Raw genomic sequence first — 18894 nt, 5'->3', positions numbered from 1 at the left:
CTGGCTGTTCACTGTTCACTTCCATATTTCCAACCATATCCATAATCACATACTGTGTATGCTACCATTGTATATAGTGTATTATCTTACTTTTTTTTCACTGATTGTACTTATTTGTATTTTTGTATTTCCTTCTGATATCTGTACCTGAGCTGAGGTGATGCAAAAATTTCCCCGTTGTGGGATCAATAAGGTCTTATCTTATCTTAAAATGAATGCAGCACATCTCAAAAAAGTTGAGCTCGGGCTATGTTTACCATTATTAGACATCCCCTCATATTTTAACATAATGTAAACATCTGGAAACAGAGGAGATCATCTGCTGGATCTTTAGAGAAGAATGTTGTCCCACTCTCATTTAATACTGGATTCCAGCTGCTCAACAGTCCCGAGTCTTCTTTGTCACATTTTGGTTTTCATGATTCCAAATTCTTTTTGTTATGGTGAAAGTCGTGGACTGCAGACAAACCATCACAGCACCTGAACTCGTCTACTATGAGGCCATGATGCTGTTATGGATGCAAGAGGTGATTTGACTTTGTCTTGATGAAATATACCAGCATTGTCTGGATGGAAGCAAATGTGTATATATCGTTCAGCTTCAATGGTGAAAGCTGCTAATTCAATAGGCACTAATGCACACCCGTACCATCAGAGAGAGAAAGGCTTTTGAACTGAGCACTGATGACACGCCGGATGGTCCCTCTCTTCCTAGATCCAGAGGATACAGCTTCCGTGATTTCAAAACAGAACTTCTGTGTTTTCCACTTTGCCTCTGTCCATGTTAAATAAGCTTTGGCCCAGAGAAGACAGAAGTGTTTCTGGATCATGTTCATATATGGCTTCTTGATAGAGCTTTAACCTGCATTTGTGGATGGCACGGTGACCTGTGCTCACACATTGATTTCTGGAAGTGTTCCTGAGCCCATGCAGGGATTTCCATGACAGAATCATGTCTGTTTTTATTCCCGTGATGCCCGAGGGCCCGAAGATCACGGGAATCCAATATTAATTTTCAGCCTTGTACCTTGCACAGATATTTCTCCAGCTTCTCAGAATCTTTTGATGTTATGTGGTACAGATGATGAGATATTCAAAGTCTGTACAATTTTACACTGGGAAACATTATTCTTATTCCTCTGTCCAGCTTCATTTCAGAGAAACTCTGAGTAATATGCTCTGTTTTTTTAAATATACAATCAATCATGTTACTGACCTGTTGCCTGTTAACCCCATCAATTCCTCCAGCTGTTTCTTTACAGTGTCACTTACTTTTTCAGTATTTTGCTGCCCCACCACAACTTTTTTGAGGTCTGTTGGCATCAAAAGCCTGTTTTTGTTTCAATATTACATTTTCCTTGCTTAAACATTCAAATATTTTCTATGTTCTATTGTGAACAGTAAGTAACAGAAGTAAATATATGAATTCACTGGTGCTAAAGTTTCCAAAAATGTCTTAACATGAAAAGCCCAAGATCTCTTCAGTTCCTGTTTTACTGCAGCTGGTAGCTTCTCTTTACCAAGATAAAAATACTGGCGGCTGCCAGTGGCACCCCTCGCCCTCCTAGTAGATACACTATGGTATCAATTTCAAAATCCTACTATGCCCTTTTTTTTGTTTCCATGTTATCACATCCACCTCCGACCTCTAACTTTGATGTCAAAGTCAGGTTTGAATTCATCAAAGTGTTTTAGTAGACACACCCATGGTGTCTATTTGAATTGTCTATTTTCAAGGTATCGCATTCACAAACTTGGTTTTCCACATCTCCCTGGAGGGTGACTGCAATACCCCATCAGCCTCTTACAGCTGAGACGTATAAAGAAAAGAAGAGGTTTACTTGACTACACCCACTGGACTGTCCAAAACACAGTAAAACAGAAAAATAAAAGGAGCTCAGTGCAGATATGAGAAAGAGGATCACAGAGTTACAAAAGTTAGGAACTTCTCTTGAAAAACTGAAAAGTCCAAGATCATGAGTTCAATCAGTTCTACACATACAAGTCAGCAGGAAGTGACACCTCTTTGCCGTCACACTCAGCTAAGACAAAATTAGGTGAGATGGTCAGACGTAACTCAGACACAGGCACTGACTCGGTGGTTTCTGGAATCTGCTGGAACAGCATTGTGTTTTAAATCACTATGGACTAAGAGGCTAGAGTCTAACTACAGGTTGCAGCTGACCACATAGACAAGAAAACGCCTGCTGGAGGAACATTTAATGGTCCGATGAGACTAAAAGATTGAGCTGTTTTGCCACAATTATAAAAATATGTTTTGGAGCAATGCTGAGATACTCAAGCTAAAGAAAACAGCATAAACTGTCAAGCATTGTGGTCGGGGTAGAAAGTTGCTGTGCGGCTGTTTTGCTGCTAGTTGAACTGGTACAGAGTGGATGCAATAATGAAGGAAACAGACTACCTCAGAATTTTTTTGCATTACCTCAAACCATTAGGACACTCAAATGGGTGTTTTAGGAATATAACTTTAACAAAAAATCTTTTCTTCCATGCACGAATGTGTATGTTACATGATCTCACAGCCCCAGAAAAAGAACAATTCACTTATCGAAAACCTAATATTCCCGTGTCATTTGACGACACGTTTGACCCACTGCGTAGTCAAATAATAATAAAGTTCAACATCTTTTCAGAAAATTCCAGCATTCTGCCACATTTCTTCTGTCTATGATTGTATACTAATGATGTTGACTGGGATTTGCTTCAATATCTTCTTTTGCTGCAAGGAAGAAGTTTCCCAAAAATCCTGAATCTTCCAGATCTAATATTTTAAATATCCATTCACCACTACCACAGAAATCCCAGTTTAATCTTTCACTGACCACACTGCTGGTTGGCAAACACAGCGCCCTGTTACACAATCCCACCGTACCGGCCTCCCACGTATCTCGCAGCGGGTTCCAAAACAGGTGCATATGAATGATCAGGATTCACTGCGTTGAACCTTTTATAGATTCGCAGACAACGGTGATGTATAAACACAACTTACCTCTCCACCATTTGTGGTAAAACAAGACGTGTCATCTGGAAACAGAAAACAATGATAATGGGGGAAAAAGACAGAAAGAGAAAAGGTTAGAAGTGGGTGATGCAGAATAAAAGCATGAGACAGACAAAAACGGCTATTGTTTGTGGGTTGTACGTGGAGGAGTTCATCCACATTCGTAAATGTGTGTGTGCGTGTGGGTGTTGTGTGAAGAGCTGGTCGGAGAGACAAGAGAAAAGAAATGATAATGATAGCAGAGGGAGCCGTTTAAAGAAATATTGAACAATATAAATTAAGTGTTAAGAGAGAGGGTCGACTGTAGCTGTTGCTCTGGGAACTGCTGAACATGGAGAACTGGGACAGAAGTGACTTCTTATGGTATAAGTCACTGTGTTGTGCCAGTGTGTGTGTGTGTGTGTGTGTGTGTGTGTATGTGTGGAGGTCTTCGGTGGTCTGTGGGACTTCCTGACTGTGGATCTATCTTACCAACCATCCTAAACACCTGAATCCACCTTGACGGCTTTAATTACTCATTCCACAGAGAGCGCACCACGGGGAAACGGATGACAAACATTTATGCATCACGAGTCCTCAGTGTGCAGTTTGGGACTGAGCCAGACATTTAAGATGAGCGGTCTGCAGCAGGCATTCATGCTGACTATCAAAAAGCACCCTGAAATTCTGTGAACATGCCTGAATGCTATTTTTCATTTGTTTGAACACATGTGCCTTTCAGTAAAAACTGGAGGAGAAAAAAAATCTGAGCTATGTCCCAAGTAGCTGTACTGATCCACACAAATTCAATGCTGTAATTACCGCTAAAGGTGGCTTTACTAAGTATTAGCTTGCAGGTGGAAATACCTGCAGTGCAATCAGGAATTTCTTTAGTAGATTTAATTTGTTTTCACACTGACATTTTAAGGTTCTTTTCTCTCTCTGATAACCTGTTAAGGGGAAAAAAAAACGTAATTACTTGAATATAGCAACACTCACCTGGCACACTGATGTTATGTTAATGTTGACCAGGGTGTCAATGAACTGAAACAAGAAGAACACGTGGATTAGTACAGATGGTTACATTTTGCACTGGTGCACGTACTTGTAAGTAGAATTGTAAACATTGGCAAATGAGGTTTGTTTTGTCATTTTTAAGCCTTTTTAAGTAAAAAAGAAAAAGTCTCTGTGTGTGCGTTTACATCTAGTGTAACTGACTCGCCTCTGTCAGCTCATCAGACACATTCACACAATCCAACAATCGTGTTGCTTTTGGGTCACATCCAGCAATCTTTTGAAACAAGCCAAGTTTCTTTCAGAAGGGCCGTGTAGTTTCCAAACGGGCCCTGCACTCGCTTGGCACAGTGTTAACACTAGCAAACTTTTCCTGACAGATGACACACTCGGGCTGAAGGCTGTTGATATCCCTGATCTGAATAAATCCAAAAGATAGCTAGCTTACGTGATATTTTCTAGTAAAAGGTTTTTATTTATTTAAATTGGATCTCTTTTTATAGATGTAAGGTTACCTGTTAGCTAACTGTTTTGTTTTGTTTTCCTCCTTACTGTCAATCACGGCCTTTGATGCATCATGCTATAAGAAATGTGACCATTAACCCTTTAAGACCTACCATAGAATCAAGTCCGCCAGAGCTTATCATTATATTTTTACATGCTATGGAGCCATTTTTGGGAGCATTTCAAGTTTCTATACATCAATACAACCATTATAGCCCAAATTTTAATAATATGTCTGCATTAAGTGCATAGTAAATACATAAATGGCAAAAAAGTGCAATAAACTACAAAAAAATTGAAAATCGTTTTTGTTTTTTTAACATATATTTCTAGTTAGAGTAATTTAAGAGGCTTATCCCTCAAAACTGTAAATACAAAAAAGTTGCACAAAATAGTTTCCCACCACAGGAAATTTATTTTGAGTGTCTTCATAGTTTTATTTTTTTAAATACACCAATTTTTATACACTGCAGGAAAAATGAAAATAAATATTATAATGCAAATTTGCAAAAAAACAGCATGTGCATCAAAATTTCCAGCAACTATCAACTATCAACTATTTCCAGCAGTGCAATATGAGTCCTAAGCATCCCAGAAACGACACAGAAAGTCATAAAGTCAAACATAACCTTTAAAAACACCAGTATAGGCTCATGAGGCCCTGAAGGTAAAAAACAAAATTTTCGTGAAAATGACGTCACTTCCAGTTTCGGGCAGGTAATGGCGGACATGCGATAGTTCGCGCTGACGTCTATTCCAATGTAGGAAGTGTTATGAACAGCTGATCAGATCGGCAAAGCGTGTTTCTGGAATATTATGTTTTTGTTGCTGCAAGCGCTTTTTATGCAGTTTTTGCAAAGCTATATGTGGAAGGAAACCGTGACCTAGGACAAGCTGATGGCATAAGATGTAAGTACAACTCCTCTGGTTTCATATGCAAAAAAAATTATTGCGCTAGCTTACGTGGTTGCAGTGCTACTGGGATTTAAAAATAGTTACGCAAAACGGAGCGTGCCCACTCTGACCGGCTTTAAACGGTTAATGGAACTGCATACCTGGGATCCCTCTCATTTTTTGTTAGGCTATAGAATTTGCCTGAGTGGCTAAGATAGCAGTGATGTAATCGATTCGTTTTACAAAAAGCACTGCATGGCTGACACAAAATCCCAAGTTGTGCAGCAAATCACTTAGCAGCCACTGCTGTAAATGATAACATGATAGGGTGGAATCGTAAAAAATGTATTCTGTAACAGTAAAAGGACTATTCACATGGAAGAAATACCACGCGCATTCTTCTACAAATTCTTTTATACCTGCTTTCAGCTAGAAATTCCTGAGCAACAGCCATTACTGACTTTATGACTTACAAAGCTTAAAGACTTCATGAATAACAAATTTCCCTTCTTCTACTTAACACTTTTAAGAGGCAGAATACTGCTCTGAGTGTAAAACTGTCCCACCTATACCGATCTCCATTTAAGGAGAGTGAGACTGACGGAAACTGGACTGCTGTCTAATGCAGGTGAAGCGACCTAATCTACTTAACTTTAAATAGTAATAAAAAATTTAGATTTCCTTCAACGCTACAGCAGTTTACAGAAATAGAGCAGAGGGCCGATATATGCTGTGGAATATGCAGTCGCTGGAGAAACATCAAGGGCAAACATTCATGTATTTTCATACTAACTATAATTTGAATGTGAAATACAATAATCAGAAAACTTGGAACTTACAGTGTCGAGATTGGGGACGCTGAGGAAGAACTCAGGGTAAGGGTAGGAGATCCCAACATTGTTCACTGTTAACAAGACAAAAAAAATTCAGAATTGCCAAATTATTCAAAGAGATTAAGTATTTTATGAATACAGGATTGACTCTGTTATTCCTCATTTCAGTCTTCAGGGGGCAGTAAAAGGCTTATAAATTAACCCTTCCGAATACATGAAAAACACAGTGGATTTCACAGCACTCATTGTTTGTCAGATGTGGTTGAGATAAGATTTGACATATCGTGTGACAGGCTGATTAACACTCGTGAAAAGGGAACTGGCCTCAGCACCTCCTGCAGTCTTACCCAGTACTCCAATCTCCAGTCCTGTGAGTCCTCCTTCAATCTTAGAGTAGATGTCAACAGCACTGAAGTCTGCTTGAATTGTTTTTGTCTCCACACCACATTTACTGGCTGAGGACAGAAGTATGCATTTTAATTTACTATATCTGAGTCACAATGAAAGATACCAGAAAACAATACTCACAAATAGCATTCAGGAATGGCAAAAATGACTATTAAATAGTGATTTAGAAAGGGAAGGAAGGGGAACAAAGTATTAAACCCTAAATTAATCATCAGTGAGGTTATCCCTCCCTTAAGAGGACGCTTTCATTTAACTGGACATATTCACTTTCAGCTCCAGTAAAAGATTTTACTACCTCATAACCAAAAGCATAAGAGTCCAGCAAAGGGCTACTCAGTAAGAGATCACTTGTGCTAAAACACTAAATTCAGTGCAGTATAATTTATTCTTTTGTTACTGAGCCCTAGTGTATTATTATGCAAGCTGTAAGATTTCAGATTCGGGACAAATGAGGCTCTAAAAGTCGCGGTCATACACATGAACTAAATTAGTCTGGTGCCTCTGGAACACAGGTAGGTTTTAATCTGACTCTAAAGATGTTTTCACACATAAACTGAAGATAATTTCAGCTGAATCCGTGTGAGATGTTGTCCTTAGCTGCGTTTTTGTTTACTTCAAATCATTCTGATAAGCAGGGTGCAGACTGACTGGCTGCAATACGCTGAACTACTTCCTGCAGCGATTCTCACAAATCACCAAGGCACACAGACATTGCACCAATCAGGGTGACCGATGCAATAAGGAGAGGAATATTTAACCATGTCCAAAATTTTACAGGGGTGAAACAATTTTGAAATAATATAAACATGTGCATATCTCACCAATAGCCTTGGATACATCATCCAGCTTCTCCTGAGAGCGGCTGATCAGCACAATGGCAAATCCTTTGCGGGCGAGCTGCAAATACAAAAATGAAATATGTCAACAAAGTAAAACACATGCGCACTGCACTTACATCCATACTGATGATCAACATTTAACTGGTTCTTTGATCGACTTTTACATTTTGGCACTAGGCTATCCTGCAATATTATGACGACGTCAAAGTTATTACTTTGAATTAATACCAAATTAATATTGAAAACTGAAAATGCAACTTTGTGAACCAAATGCAGATGAAAAAGCTTTTAAAAAGCAAAGTTTGTAGATTTTATTTTTGTCATTTGGTTTCTAAAAATGGAAACTCAAGTAAATAAATTTAATGGGAAATATAAGAGATTCTTGTTGAAAATGATTCTATACCACATGTCTCTGAGGTGAGGTAGTATCTCAAAAACTCATAAACTTGATGCAAAACAGACAATAAGTGTTTGGACTCCATTGATTCACTTTGAACCAGACTTCAAATCAAGAACACTGCTCTTGTTCACAGCAGTGGTCTGCCTGCCAACAAATAGACCCAGTGTGTGCCTTAACACTAAGTAACAATGGCATGGATGGCAGGGTCACAAGAGGAAAGTCACTGCACTCCAAAAACCAACGCTGCTGCCCAGAGCCAGTTTGCTAAAGATCACACTAGCAAGCCAGAAGGCTGTTTGAACAGAGCTCTGTGGGCAGCTAAGAGCAAAGAAAAACTTCATTGTGTATACGAGAGGCGTTTGGTTTAGAAGAAGGGAAAATCGCTGCATTCGAGCGTCAGGACCTTATTCCATCTCTGAAACATCACAGATTAGGCCTGTTTTGCTGCATGTGGGCCACGACAGCTTGCCGTCATTAATGGAACAGTAAATTTTTAAATACAGCAGCAAATTCGAAAGTGCAATTCAAGGACATCCGTGAATGGAATCTCAAGAGAAACTGGGTCACACAGTGCATCAAGATAAAAGATGTCCTGAAAACTAGTCATTCTACAAAAAAACAAAAAACGAACAAGAGGAATAAATATGTTTTGAATGGCCGAGGTCTCACTCATCAAAAGATATTGTGGAATGGCCTGAAGCGAGCGCTTCATGTGAGGATACCTGTCATCGAGTTAAATATGTTTTGAACATTTAATTCAACTCACTCATCCAAAGTGATGTGAAGGACTGATCAGCAGTTACTCTAAACTCATATTACACCGTGGGCCACGTACAACCCACCTTGATCTTAAGTGGCCTGTTAGTCTAATGAAGTTTAACTACTCATTGTAAAAAAACAAAAAAACACTTCTATAGTAGATACTGAAAAAAAAGGAACTTTTCTGTAATCTAATTGTTTTATTTATTACTGAATTACTCTGGTGTAATATGATTAAGGATGGAGGAGGTCTTTATCAGAAGGAAAAGCTGTAGAACTTGAAAATACAGAATCCTAAAGTTTCTTTCTTCCCATTTTCCAAAGCCATATAGTCGATCAGATTGGGGTCTTTGCCAGGCCGATTCTGGCCCCCCAGCCTGGTGTTTCACACCCCGGCTCTCAACATTTAGTTGCAGTTATTGCTGTGCAAGATGTTCACACCAGTTACAGATCAATCTTTGCAACTCACATGCATCATATTGGGTCATTTTCCTAAATAAATAAATTTCAGTGACCATGCTTTTGTCTCATTTGTGTGGCTCTCCATGTGTTACTTTCTGTATAAAAATGAAAAAAAAAAATGAAAAATATTTTTTTTAACCGTACTCACCATCAGGTGTTACATGTTTATAGATCTACTATTACAGGCACATACTATTTTCAAGTACAAGTTCATAACTCAACACCTCTGGGAGACCCTTACCTCTTCTGCATATGCTTTCCCAATCCCATCTGTGGCTCCTGTCACAACTACAAACAGAGAGAGACTTAATTAGCAAGGAAACTATATTACCATTACTCGCACCTTAATAAGATCCTTTGTACACATGTAAAAATATACAGCCTTTCCCTTATGCTCAATTACACTGGATAAACATATGAAAAACATATTGAAAATATATCACAGACTGACCCATTACGACTTAATCACATTAATCTCTACGGGCCGTAGCTTTGACTTCTGTTATAACAGAGCGTTGCAAGCAAAACATATTTAAACAGACCAAAGAAGACATGTGCTATGTAGCCAAATATATGGGCATATGAATGTAACTGATGTCATCCCAGGGCCAAGTAATGAGGTTAATCCACTTCTCTAACAACCTCCAAAGCTGAGGGAGATTTCGGAACTTAGGTCCTGGGATTTGCTCCATTTCCACCACAAGAGCATCGGTGCAGGGCGGTCAACCAGCTGATGCTCACACTCAGCTTTTGTGTTCATCCCAGGGATTCTGGAGGCTAAGAGCAGGTCAGTCAAGTTGGCTTAAAACAACAACAAAAAAGAACTATTTCTTAATGAGCCTAGATATATCTAAGGGGTCAACGTCAAGCTTAGGCAGGAAGGGGCTTTCCTCAAACTGTTGCCAGACATGTATAGCCACGCTATTAAACAGAACCTTACAGCAAGGTCGCTTATTGTAGCAGTAATGTTTCATTTATTGGTACTAAGGAGCTGAAATTATAACACTACGTAAAAAAGGAATTTACACATTTTTCAGAATTGAACTCTCGTTCAAAAGTACTAGAGGACTGTCCTGTTGTGAAGGATTCCAGTGAGTGACCACTTCACAATCAGAGATACTTTAGATGCACACTGTCAGTTTGAGGACCTGAAGCCTTTCTGCCTCTTCCACTTTAGACTTGTTTTGTCTTTGTTTGTCAAAACGTAGAAGCAAAAAAACATACTGCAGAAAACCCGAGCGGTGCTAGCCACCACAGATGAACAGCTAAAGAGTGCCACCTACAGGAACTTTATCAGCACAGAGATCTACTTCGAAGCATGACACAATACTTAACTGACAAGTGATGTCAAGAAATTGCTGTGTAGAAAGGCTAATTATGACCCAGCGCAAAAAGCTTGAGCACAATAAAAGGGATTTACTTTTAGATGCAGTGAAGGACACGGTTGACAGGGAGCAGCTGAGGTGACTAAGGAGGACAAAAAGAGAGTGAGGGAGGGTGAGGGGAAAGAGGTCCTCTCTGTCATCAGTGGCAGTCGAGCGAGCAGATGCCCTGGAACTGCCTGGCACAAACAGCAGCGGCAGCAGGATCCTATTTTTAGCAATTCCCATCTTTCAGAAGGAACCATTCATCACACCTCTGGCTAAATATAACAAAAAAGCGGATGGGGAGTTGCGTGGTGAGTCGAAATGTTACAATATGTCCCTGAATGACCTGCCAGGCCCTACTTAGAGAGGAATACTTGCCTCATCTTTGAGTACAATATCATTCTTGTGTTTTCAGAAACTGTCCATTATATTTTATATTCCTATTGTTTTGTCATTTAGTCCCTTCTTACTTTTTTTTTTTTGCATTAGACTTCTGAAAGTAAAGTGCACTTAAGATGGGAATGCTGCTGTGTGGGTTAGGTCAAACCACATCAGTGTGGTTGGGTGCACTGAGCAGTTCAGCCTCTAGGGTCTGCTACTAGGGCTTTTAGGACGCTTAGGCTCATTAAATACTACATGCAAGGTGCACCGACATAAGTGCAGTCTGTTCAGAACAAACTTCACTACCTGGGACCATTCATAGTCAACAAAAGATATGCACGGTACCATCAAAAAACAATAGTCAACAAAGGTTTGTGGAAAGGAAATGTTTAAAACTAAAGAATGAGTCATGTTCTGTTCCTCATTGCAATTCCAGTACTCAAACTACTCTCACTATTCACGAGAATGCACACTGATGATTTAGCTTACAAGTTAAAGATTAAAAAAGGGGGGTTGAGCATTTTAAGCCTAAGTACTGCTCCACTGGGAACTGTCTGACTGTCCCTCCAGTGTGTTCCACCAGTGTTCATTTTGATGGCAAATTTTGATTTCGTTTTAGTCACAGTCTTTTGACTAAAACATCATTTAGTTTTAGACATAATTTAGGCATCTAAGTTCTTTCAGTTTTAGTTATTTAAATATCATATCAAGTGTAAAAGTTTGGTATGTTTTTACTGGTTGCTCCACACGGTTTACAAAGCGTTTTATTTCCCTTGACATCAAATGCAAAATATGTCCAATCTTCTTCTCCCAGAAGCATAGGACCCACTCCCTGTTTGTTGGGGGCAGATCAAATGTGGGCATCTAACTCACCGCACAGCTAATTTCTTCTCACTGGATCACTTCCAAACTTTTTCGGCCTTACTACACAACTTAATTAGTTCTAAGTCTCATCTCTCTAGAATATTTTCATCCTGTTTTCATTTGATGAAAGTGTCAATAGATTTCATCAGAGTTTCTGATCCTCGTGCATAGGGCTGCTCGATTATGGCAAAAATGATAATCACGATTATTTTCACTGAAATTGAGATCTCGATTATTTGACGATATTTATTTAACCCTTTAAGACCTACTATAGAACCAAGTCCGCCAGAGCTTATATTATTTTTTTACATGTTGTAGTGCCATTTATGGGAGCATTTCAAGTTGCTATACAACTGTTATAGCCCATATTTTAATAATATGTATGAATTAAGTCCATAGTAACTACATTAATTGCAAAAAAGTGCAATAAACTACAAAAAAAAATTGAAAATCGTTTTTGTTTGTTTTTTTACATATATTTCTACTTGGAGAAATTTAAGAGGTTTATCCCTCAAAACTTTAAATACAAAAAAGTTGCAAAAAATAGTTTACAACAACAGGAAACTTATTTTGAGTGTGTTCATAGTTTTATTTTGGAGATACACCAATTTTTATATACTGCAGGAAAAACAAAAAAACAATCCTATGATGCAAATTTTCAAAGAAAACAGCAGGTGCATCAAAATAAACTATTTCCAGCAGTGCAATTCGAGTTCTAAGCATCCCAGAAACTATTCAGAAAAGTCAAACATGACCAGTATAGGCCTTTAAGGCCTACAAGTAAAAAAAAACTACATTTCCGCGAAAATGACATCACTTCCGGTTTCGGCCAGGAAATGGCGGACATGTGATAGTTCGCGCTGACGCCTGTTTCACTGTGGGAAGTGTTACGAACAGCTGATCGGATCAGCGAAGCGTGTTTCTGGAATATTATGTTTTTGTTCCTGCAAGTGCTTTTTATGCAATTTTTGCAAAGCTTTATGTGGAAGGAAACCGTGACCGAGGACAAGCTGATGGTATGAGATGTAAGTACAACTCCTCTGGTTTCATATGCAAAACAAATTATTGCGCTAGCTTACATGGTCCAGGTTCTACAGGGATTTAAAAATAGTTACACAAAACGGAGCGTGCTGCTCTGACCGGCTTTAAAGGGTTAACAATGACTTTAAAAAATAATATAAAATAGTGTGCAACACCACTGAAGTTTTTTTTTTTTTTTTACCTCTCTTTTCAACCAACGGCAGTCACTCTCCTCTCCAAATAACTTCTGCTTAGCTTTCCGAGCTTCCCTCGGGTCCTCTTAATCAGCGGTCTCCAACCTTTTTTGCACCACGGACCGGTTTATGCCCGACAATATTTTCACGGACCGGCCTTTAAGGTGTCGCGGATAAACGAGGGAGGGGCTAATAATCGGCTCAGTCATTTTTAATGATCGTTGAAAGCCCAGATCGTAATCGTGATTAAAATTCGATTAATTGAGCAGCCCTACTCGTGCATTAGTTTTTATTTAGTTATTGACTTGTTTTTGTCAGACAAAAGATAAAGGTCGTTGACAAAAACTGAGACAAAAATTATAGGTCGACAAAACTAACCATCTTCCACCCAACTGCACTTTCAACAGTCCACAGTTAAAGAGGGATCTGAGGTGCATAATCCCCTTTTGTATAATTTTCACATCTAGCAATCCTGGTTACAACACCTGTTAGTAACCATGCGCTGCATAAAAATGGATGTATGTAGCTAATGTTACATCATAATGGTGCCCATTGGTTTTGAACACTATATGTTAAAGTCTCAATTTAAAACATTTCAGCCCCATAGCATGGGAATCTATTTAGTTCGGCTTGCCTTAAAAACAGCTGTAAGTGGCCATCAGCAAAACTGTGGAGTCTTTTTTGCTCAAACTGATATCATCATGTTGGTATAGTTCCTGGATCACCAAAACTAATGTTGGTCCAGGTTCAAGAACACAAGTGACCAATTACATTGTAGTAAAGTTATAGTTTTGCAACATGGACGCACCCTACCTATAGCCCTGTAACCCTAACCGCGATCACATCCCAACCCCCAATCCTAACAGCCCCTTTTTTGGATTTCTTCCTGAGTGGACATCAGCAGGTGTTTTCCCACGTTGCAAAGCTATGACATCATAACAGCGTGATTGGTCTGATGCAATGTTGATCCTCGATGAATAGTTGATTGATTAAAATGTTGATCCAAGAACAACGCACAACACAGGGATATCCGACCTGATTTTTCGATCATGTTGGACTGGTGGTCCAACAGGTCATGGAAGATATTCTATGGTCTTTACTGCCTCCTTCTGGTGGTACAGGTGGCACAAGGTAAAATAAACAGTGCAGAAAGAATTTAAATATTTTAAACTTTAATGTCCCCAGTATGTATACTCTTACTCTAAGGACATCTTATATGTCGGACAACATCATGGAATGCACCAACGCAAGACTCTGTGATACAACCATTTAGTGCAATTGCTTTTTAAAAGCAAGTCATCAGTTAATTTTTTGAAATTCTCTCCATATATTACCTTTATTACAATGTCCTAATAATAAGCTATGCTCAGTGTACCTTAAGATTTAAGAAGAGTCGCTGACATCACCCTGTGAGACACAAGTTACAGATTTTGGATTTTCTATTTACTGTTTTACCAGAAGCAAGGACCATTGAAATTCAACCCATTTTTAAAACAGGATGAATTCTTGATTTTAACACAACGACTTATGCACAACGGCTGCAGCAATTTTCAATTTGTACATGTTCAAATGCTCTCTGTGCTCTTTCTGGAATGTCTAATACAAATACCACCTTAAAAGAGTTTATTTTAAGCAAATGTTTTTGCTATTTTAACACTACTCTTCATTTGTTCTTGTGCTCATCCATCTATCTGCCCTTTGCTGTGCCCATTTTCCTCTTTGTGTGATTGTCTTGAGTGCAGATGATGCCGGGATGCCAAGCATCCTCTAGGGCTGCAGCAGAGCCAAACAGAAGGGAGGAGTGGAGGAGCAAAAGAGAAGAGAAAATGACAAACACGAGCACAGGGGATCCTGAGGGCAACTAAAAATAGTACAGGGAAAAGGAGAGGAGAGTGCAGGGGGAGTCTGGAGGCACAATGATGAGGAAAACGTAGGCTGGGTTATTTTTAGTTGTTTTAAGAATGAAGTGATTTGCAGTCAGAACAGGGAAAAAAAGGAAAAACATTTTACAGCTGAGTGCATGTTCCCTTCACTCAAATAAAACAAGATCTATTTTAGGAACTGCAGTCTCTGGCAAATCTAGGTTAGACTGGCTAGGTGTTCCAATGATAGTGCTACTATGTGAACAACATTGGGGCGCAGGATTTCATGACACCTTACAAGATATAAGGACAATAACTGATTTTTGTTTTTTGTTTTTTTAACAAAACTGTTTTCACAGAAAAGTTAAACAAAATGAGAATTTTACCAACCACTCTTATTTTAACGCCTCAACTTCAGCATTTTGAAAGTCAACCATCTTGTGCCGAAATTGGGACAAGAGGATAAAAAGTTATCAGACAGAAAGCAGGGTTAAAATGACGCATGAACTCATGGACTCGACTGTCCAGGATGCTGCTAGAGGTGAAACAGCGTTTTCTTGGCACCTTTTGTGGCCAGAAAACCAGTCAATTAAAGTATGAATCACACAATCAAGTTCAGAATAGTTACTGACCATGTATATCCCCTTTCAATTAATTCAATTCAATTTTATTTATATAGTGCAAAAGCAGTCACATCAGGGCAATTTATATTGGGGCGATCGTGGCTCAAGAGTTGGGAGTTCGCCTTGTAATCGGAAGGTTGAATGTTGTGTTGTTGTGTCCTTGGGCAAGACACTTCACCCGTTGCCTACTGGTGGTGGTCAGAGGGTCCGGTGGCGCCAGTGTCCAGTGCCTCGCCTCTGTCAGTGCGCCCCAGGGTGGCTGTGGCTACAATGTAGCTTGCCATCACCAGTGTGTGAATGTGTGCGTGAATGAATGGATGACTGGATGTGTAAAGCGCTTTGGGGTCCTTAGGGACTAGTAAAGCGCTATATAAATACAGGCCATTTACCATTAGTAAAGACCCTACAACAACACAGAGAAAACCCCAACAATCAAATGACTGCCTATGAGCAAGCACTTGGCAACAATGGGAAGGAAAAGCTCCCTTTTAACAGGAAGAAACCTCCAGCAGAACCAGGCACAGGGAGGGACGGCCATCTGCCGCAACCAATTGGGGGTTATGGGAGAGAGACAAGACAGTAAACACTGCCGAAGTGAGGCAAAGATAATTAACTATTGATTAAATGTGGAGTAGTGACCCCTTATTGTCATGATTTCCCCATGTTTTTATGGCTATTTCCAGCAGGGTAACGCACCATAATGCAAAACAAAAGTCTAAATGTTTTTCATACAGCTGAGAATTAGTTCAGCAGACTTCAGGAACCTCCCCAGTTGGCATTCTGCTGGATTCACCAAGCAAGACAGGTGGCTTGAAGTGCAAATGTGCAAGTTGCAAATCTGCACAAATTGTGAATTGAATCGCACTGATGTGGAGCAGAATCTGATGCCGGCAGATCGGAGTGAGGTAAACCTATAAGCAGTTTGCCAATCACCATTAAGCAACAAAACTGTGCCGTCTGTGAAATCAGACGGCACTGTATAAAAGTCTGCAACCATCAAAAGTTTAGGGTGGAAACAAAACTGTATCCAGTATTGGTATGTCACACGTGTCACAACTATGTCATTTGAAGCAATGTTTGAGAAATAGCTTACCTTCCTAATAAAATGCTCAGCAAGTGTCACACAATGCATTAAGGCAGCTGCATTTTTTATAAGTCATTGTCTCAGATAACGTATGATTAGAATGTGTAATACCATCACAGCTTCCCTTTTCTCTCTCCCTCACAGTCTCCTGCTCTCTCTCTCACACACCAGTGAAATGCAGGCACCGCTGAACCAGAATCACGAGGATCCTGCGTCTCATGTAAAGCTAACTTATGAATGGCTGTAGTCCCGTTATATAATCGGGCCATCCTCAATCAAGTCCACTTCAGTGAGACAAAGTTTGTGAATGAAAGTAGTAGCCGAGGCTAACGGGCTCCCTTTGCCTCATTGCATATTCTGAATCATTTTGCATCTGGAATCCAAAAATATCCTCCCTCCCCTTCTGCGTTTCCATTTTTAGCCGTGCACAAAAAAAAAGATCAAAGGCGTCGTCGGTTCACATCCCCCGAACATTTGGCTCCTCTCTAACACACTGATGTGACTGGAGCTGCAAAGGCTGAGAAAGATGTAGAGTCCTCTGATTTTAGCCTTGAATCTTGAATTGTTGGAAATGGTAAAGGAGTCAGGAGAACGTGTCCAAGACAAAAAGAGAAATATACAATATAAATATGCAATCAAAAGATTGTGGAATCAGCAAATAGAGATTGGAAAGGCATTGATAATACTTCTATGATGCCTTATAAGCATTTTAATTTCAGGTTTGGATTTTCATTGACTATGTAGTTTTTTTACTGACAGGCCCTACAGGTCCTGGGCTCTTCTGGGGTGCCTAAATGAATCATTATGTAAAAAACTTCTGAGATTTGTGAGCTACCAACTCTGATGTTGGTGTGAACTTTGTACACCAGACTTGCCAACACCAAAGCAATCCCGGCAGGCCAGTCTGTTCAAATTTCAAGGTTCAATCAGTAAGCAGGTAGGACAGATGGACAGCATTCAATCTAACTTGATAATCCCCTCGAGCCATAATCCAACGATAAGACTTGCAACTGTTTTACAAGTGATGACAAAAGGGCTGATCATCCCTTCAACACTATGTATTCCTTTTAAACAAAAAAGGCATCAAAGGATTTTCTGCTGCTTTACTAAAGAAGTCTTAGTGTGTAACAAGTATATGCTGAAGCAATATGGGACGACTGGATACGTCACAATCACCCCACCAGAGTGAAACATTAAACAGAGCAGCCACAGCTGTGACACACCGCAACAACCCCAGCATGAGTCGTTCCCAGTGGTTTCAAGAATAGGAGAGTCCATTAGAGAGCACCGTGTGTGCTTGTAGTCCACTGTACATTCTGTATTATGTTAGGTGCACCATCACAGCCCAGTGCAATCCAGTTCACCCTAAGAAACAAATAAACTACAGAGACACGAGGTGTGATTAGAAATGTTAAACTATTGCATCTATAAAATGCAAAAACCTGCACCTGCTTTGAATTTGGATTGTATCTTACAGTGAAAGGCACCAGCTACATTTTATTAAAAGGCCAAAGTTGCACAGCACCAAATCTGGTGAGAAAAATGTTCATTTTTCATGGACATCAGGCAATGGTACGTGCCATACTTTAGGTCATTTGTGCTAAATATTCTGCCTAAGACGCCGAAGGATTTTACAAGAGAAAAAACAAACAAAAAAAGTGGTCAGACTCTCAGACTAACAAACAAAGACCTGACCTGACTCGGGATAGTGGCACTGGCAAATATAAATTGCTTTTATAAGGGCAGTAGCAGGGCTTTTGCATAGGACCTCATCTAATACAAGCCATGTGTTCTGCCTCAGTGGAGTTACTCTCACTGTTCATCGGTTTGTTAGCTGTAGCTGGTGTTCTGATAATCTCAGTCAAATAAGATTTTTTTAGCACATGTGAGACCTTAAAGAAATTCAACCCTGGAACTAGAGATACACAGAAACCACATATGGATCAGATATAATTTCAATCCAAAATCAAAAAGATAGACCAGGTATCATGACATCAGACCAATCAATAAAATGTGTGTGGGGGGGAGGGGGTGTTTTTTCGTCTTTCCTCTATGATTTCAAACGATGGTCAAATAAGCTGACGCATAAGCTGTAATAATGATTACAATACTTTCCCTGCAATGTTACCAACTAATGTGTCAAACAGTACTGAGTTATAAAAGAATTTATTATGGAAGTGACTTATAATACTTATACTACAGAATAACACTGTAACAAAGTTAAACAGAAAAAAGATTAATGCTCCACTGTTTAATTCTGTTTACATATCAGAAAAACTATCATTTTGCACATTTCAATTATATATATATATATATAGTGGGGTGGGGTGTTATGTTCAGACAAAGAATAGCTACTTAATACTTAATAAAACCGACAGGACAACA

At 39.4% G+C, this 18894-nt stretch overlaps 1 protein-coding gene across 1 annotated transcript in view; it reads right to left on the bottom strand.

Annotated features, from left to right (window-relative positions):
• hsd17b12b (hydroxysteroid (17-beta) dehydrogenase 12b) overlaps nucleotides 1-18894 on the bottom strand; it is a 28160-nt gene that overhangs the window by 8849 nt on the left and 417 nt on the right. Inside the window, exons 2-7 of the mRNA XM_085275709.1 lie at nucleotides 9356-9402; nucleotides 7476-7551; nucleotides 6594-6701; nucleotides 6253-6317; nucleotides 4001-4045; nucleotides 3011-3045 (exon numbers count right to left, since the gene is read on the bottom strand). Coding sequence (XP_085131835.1) covers nucleotides 3011-3045; nucleotides 4001-4045; nucleotides 6253-6317; nucleotides 6594-6701; nucleotides 7476-7551; nucleotides 9356-9402 — 376 coding nt within the window. The remainder of the gene's footprint in view (nucleotides 1-3010; nucleotides 3046-4000; nucleotides 4046-6252; nucleotides 6318-6593; nucleotides 6702-7475; nucleotides 7552-9355; nucleotides 9403-18894) is intronic.

The sequence above is a fragment of the Mchenga conophoros genome, linkage group LG1 (genome assembly GCF_057382185.1).
Source record: "Mchenga conophoros isolate Kocher_MC1m ecotype Shallow Benthic linkage group LG1, M_conophoros_male_GT1.1, whole genome shotgun sequence".
Lineage (NCBI taxonomy): Eukaryota > Metazoa > Chordata > Actinopteri > Cichliformes > Cichlidae > Mchenga > Mchenga conophoros.
This window is presented reverse-complemented; position numbering and strand designations above follow the sequence as displayed.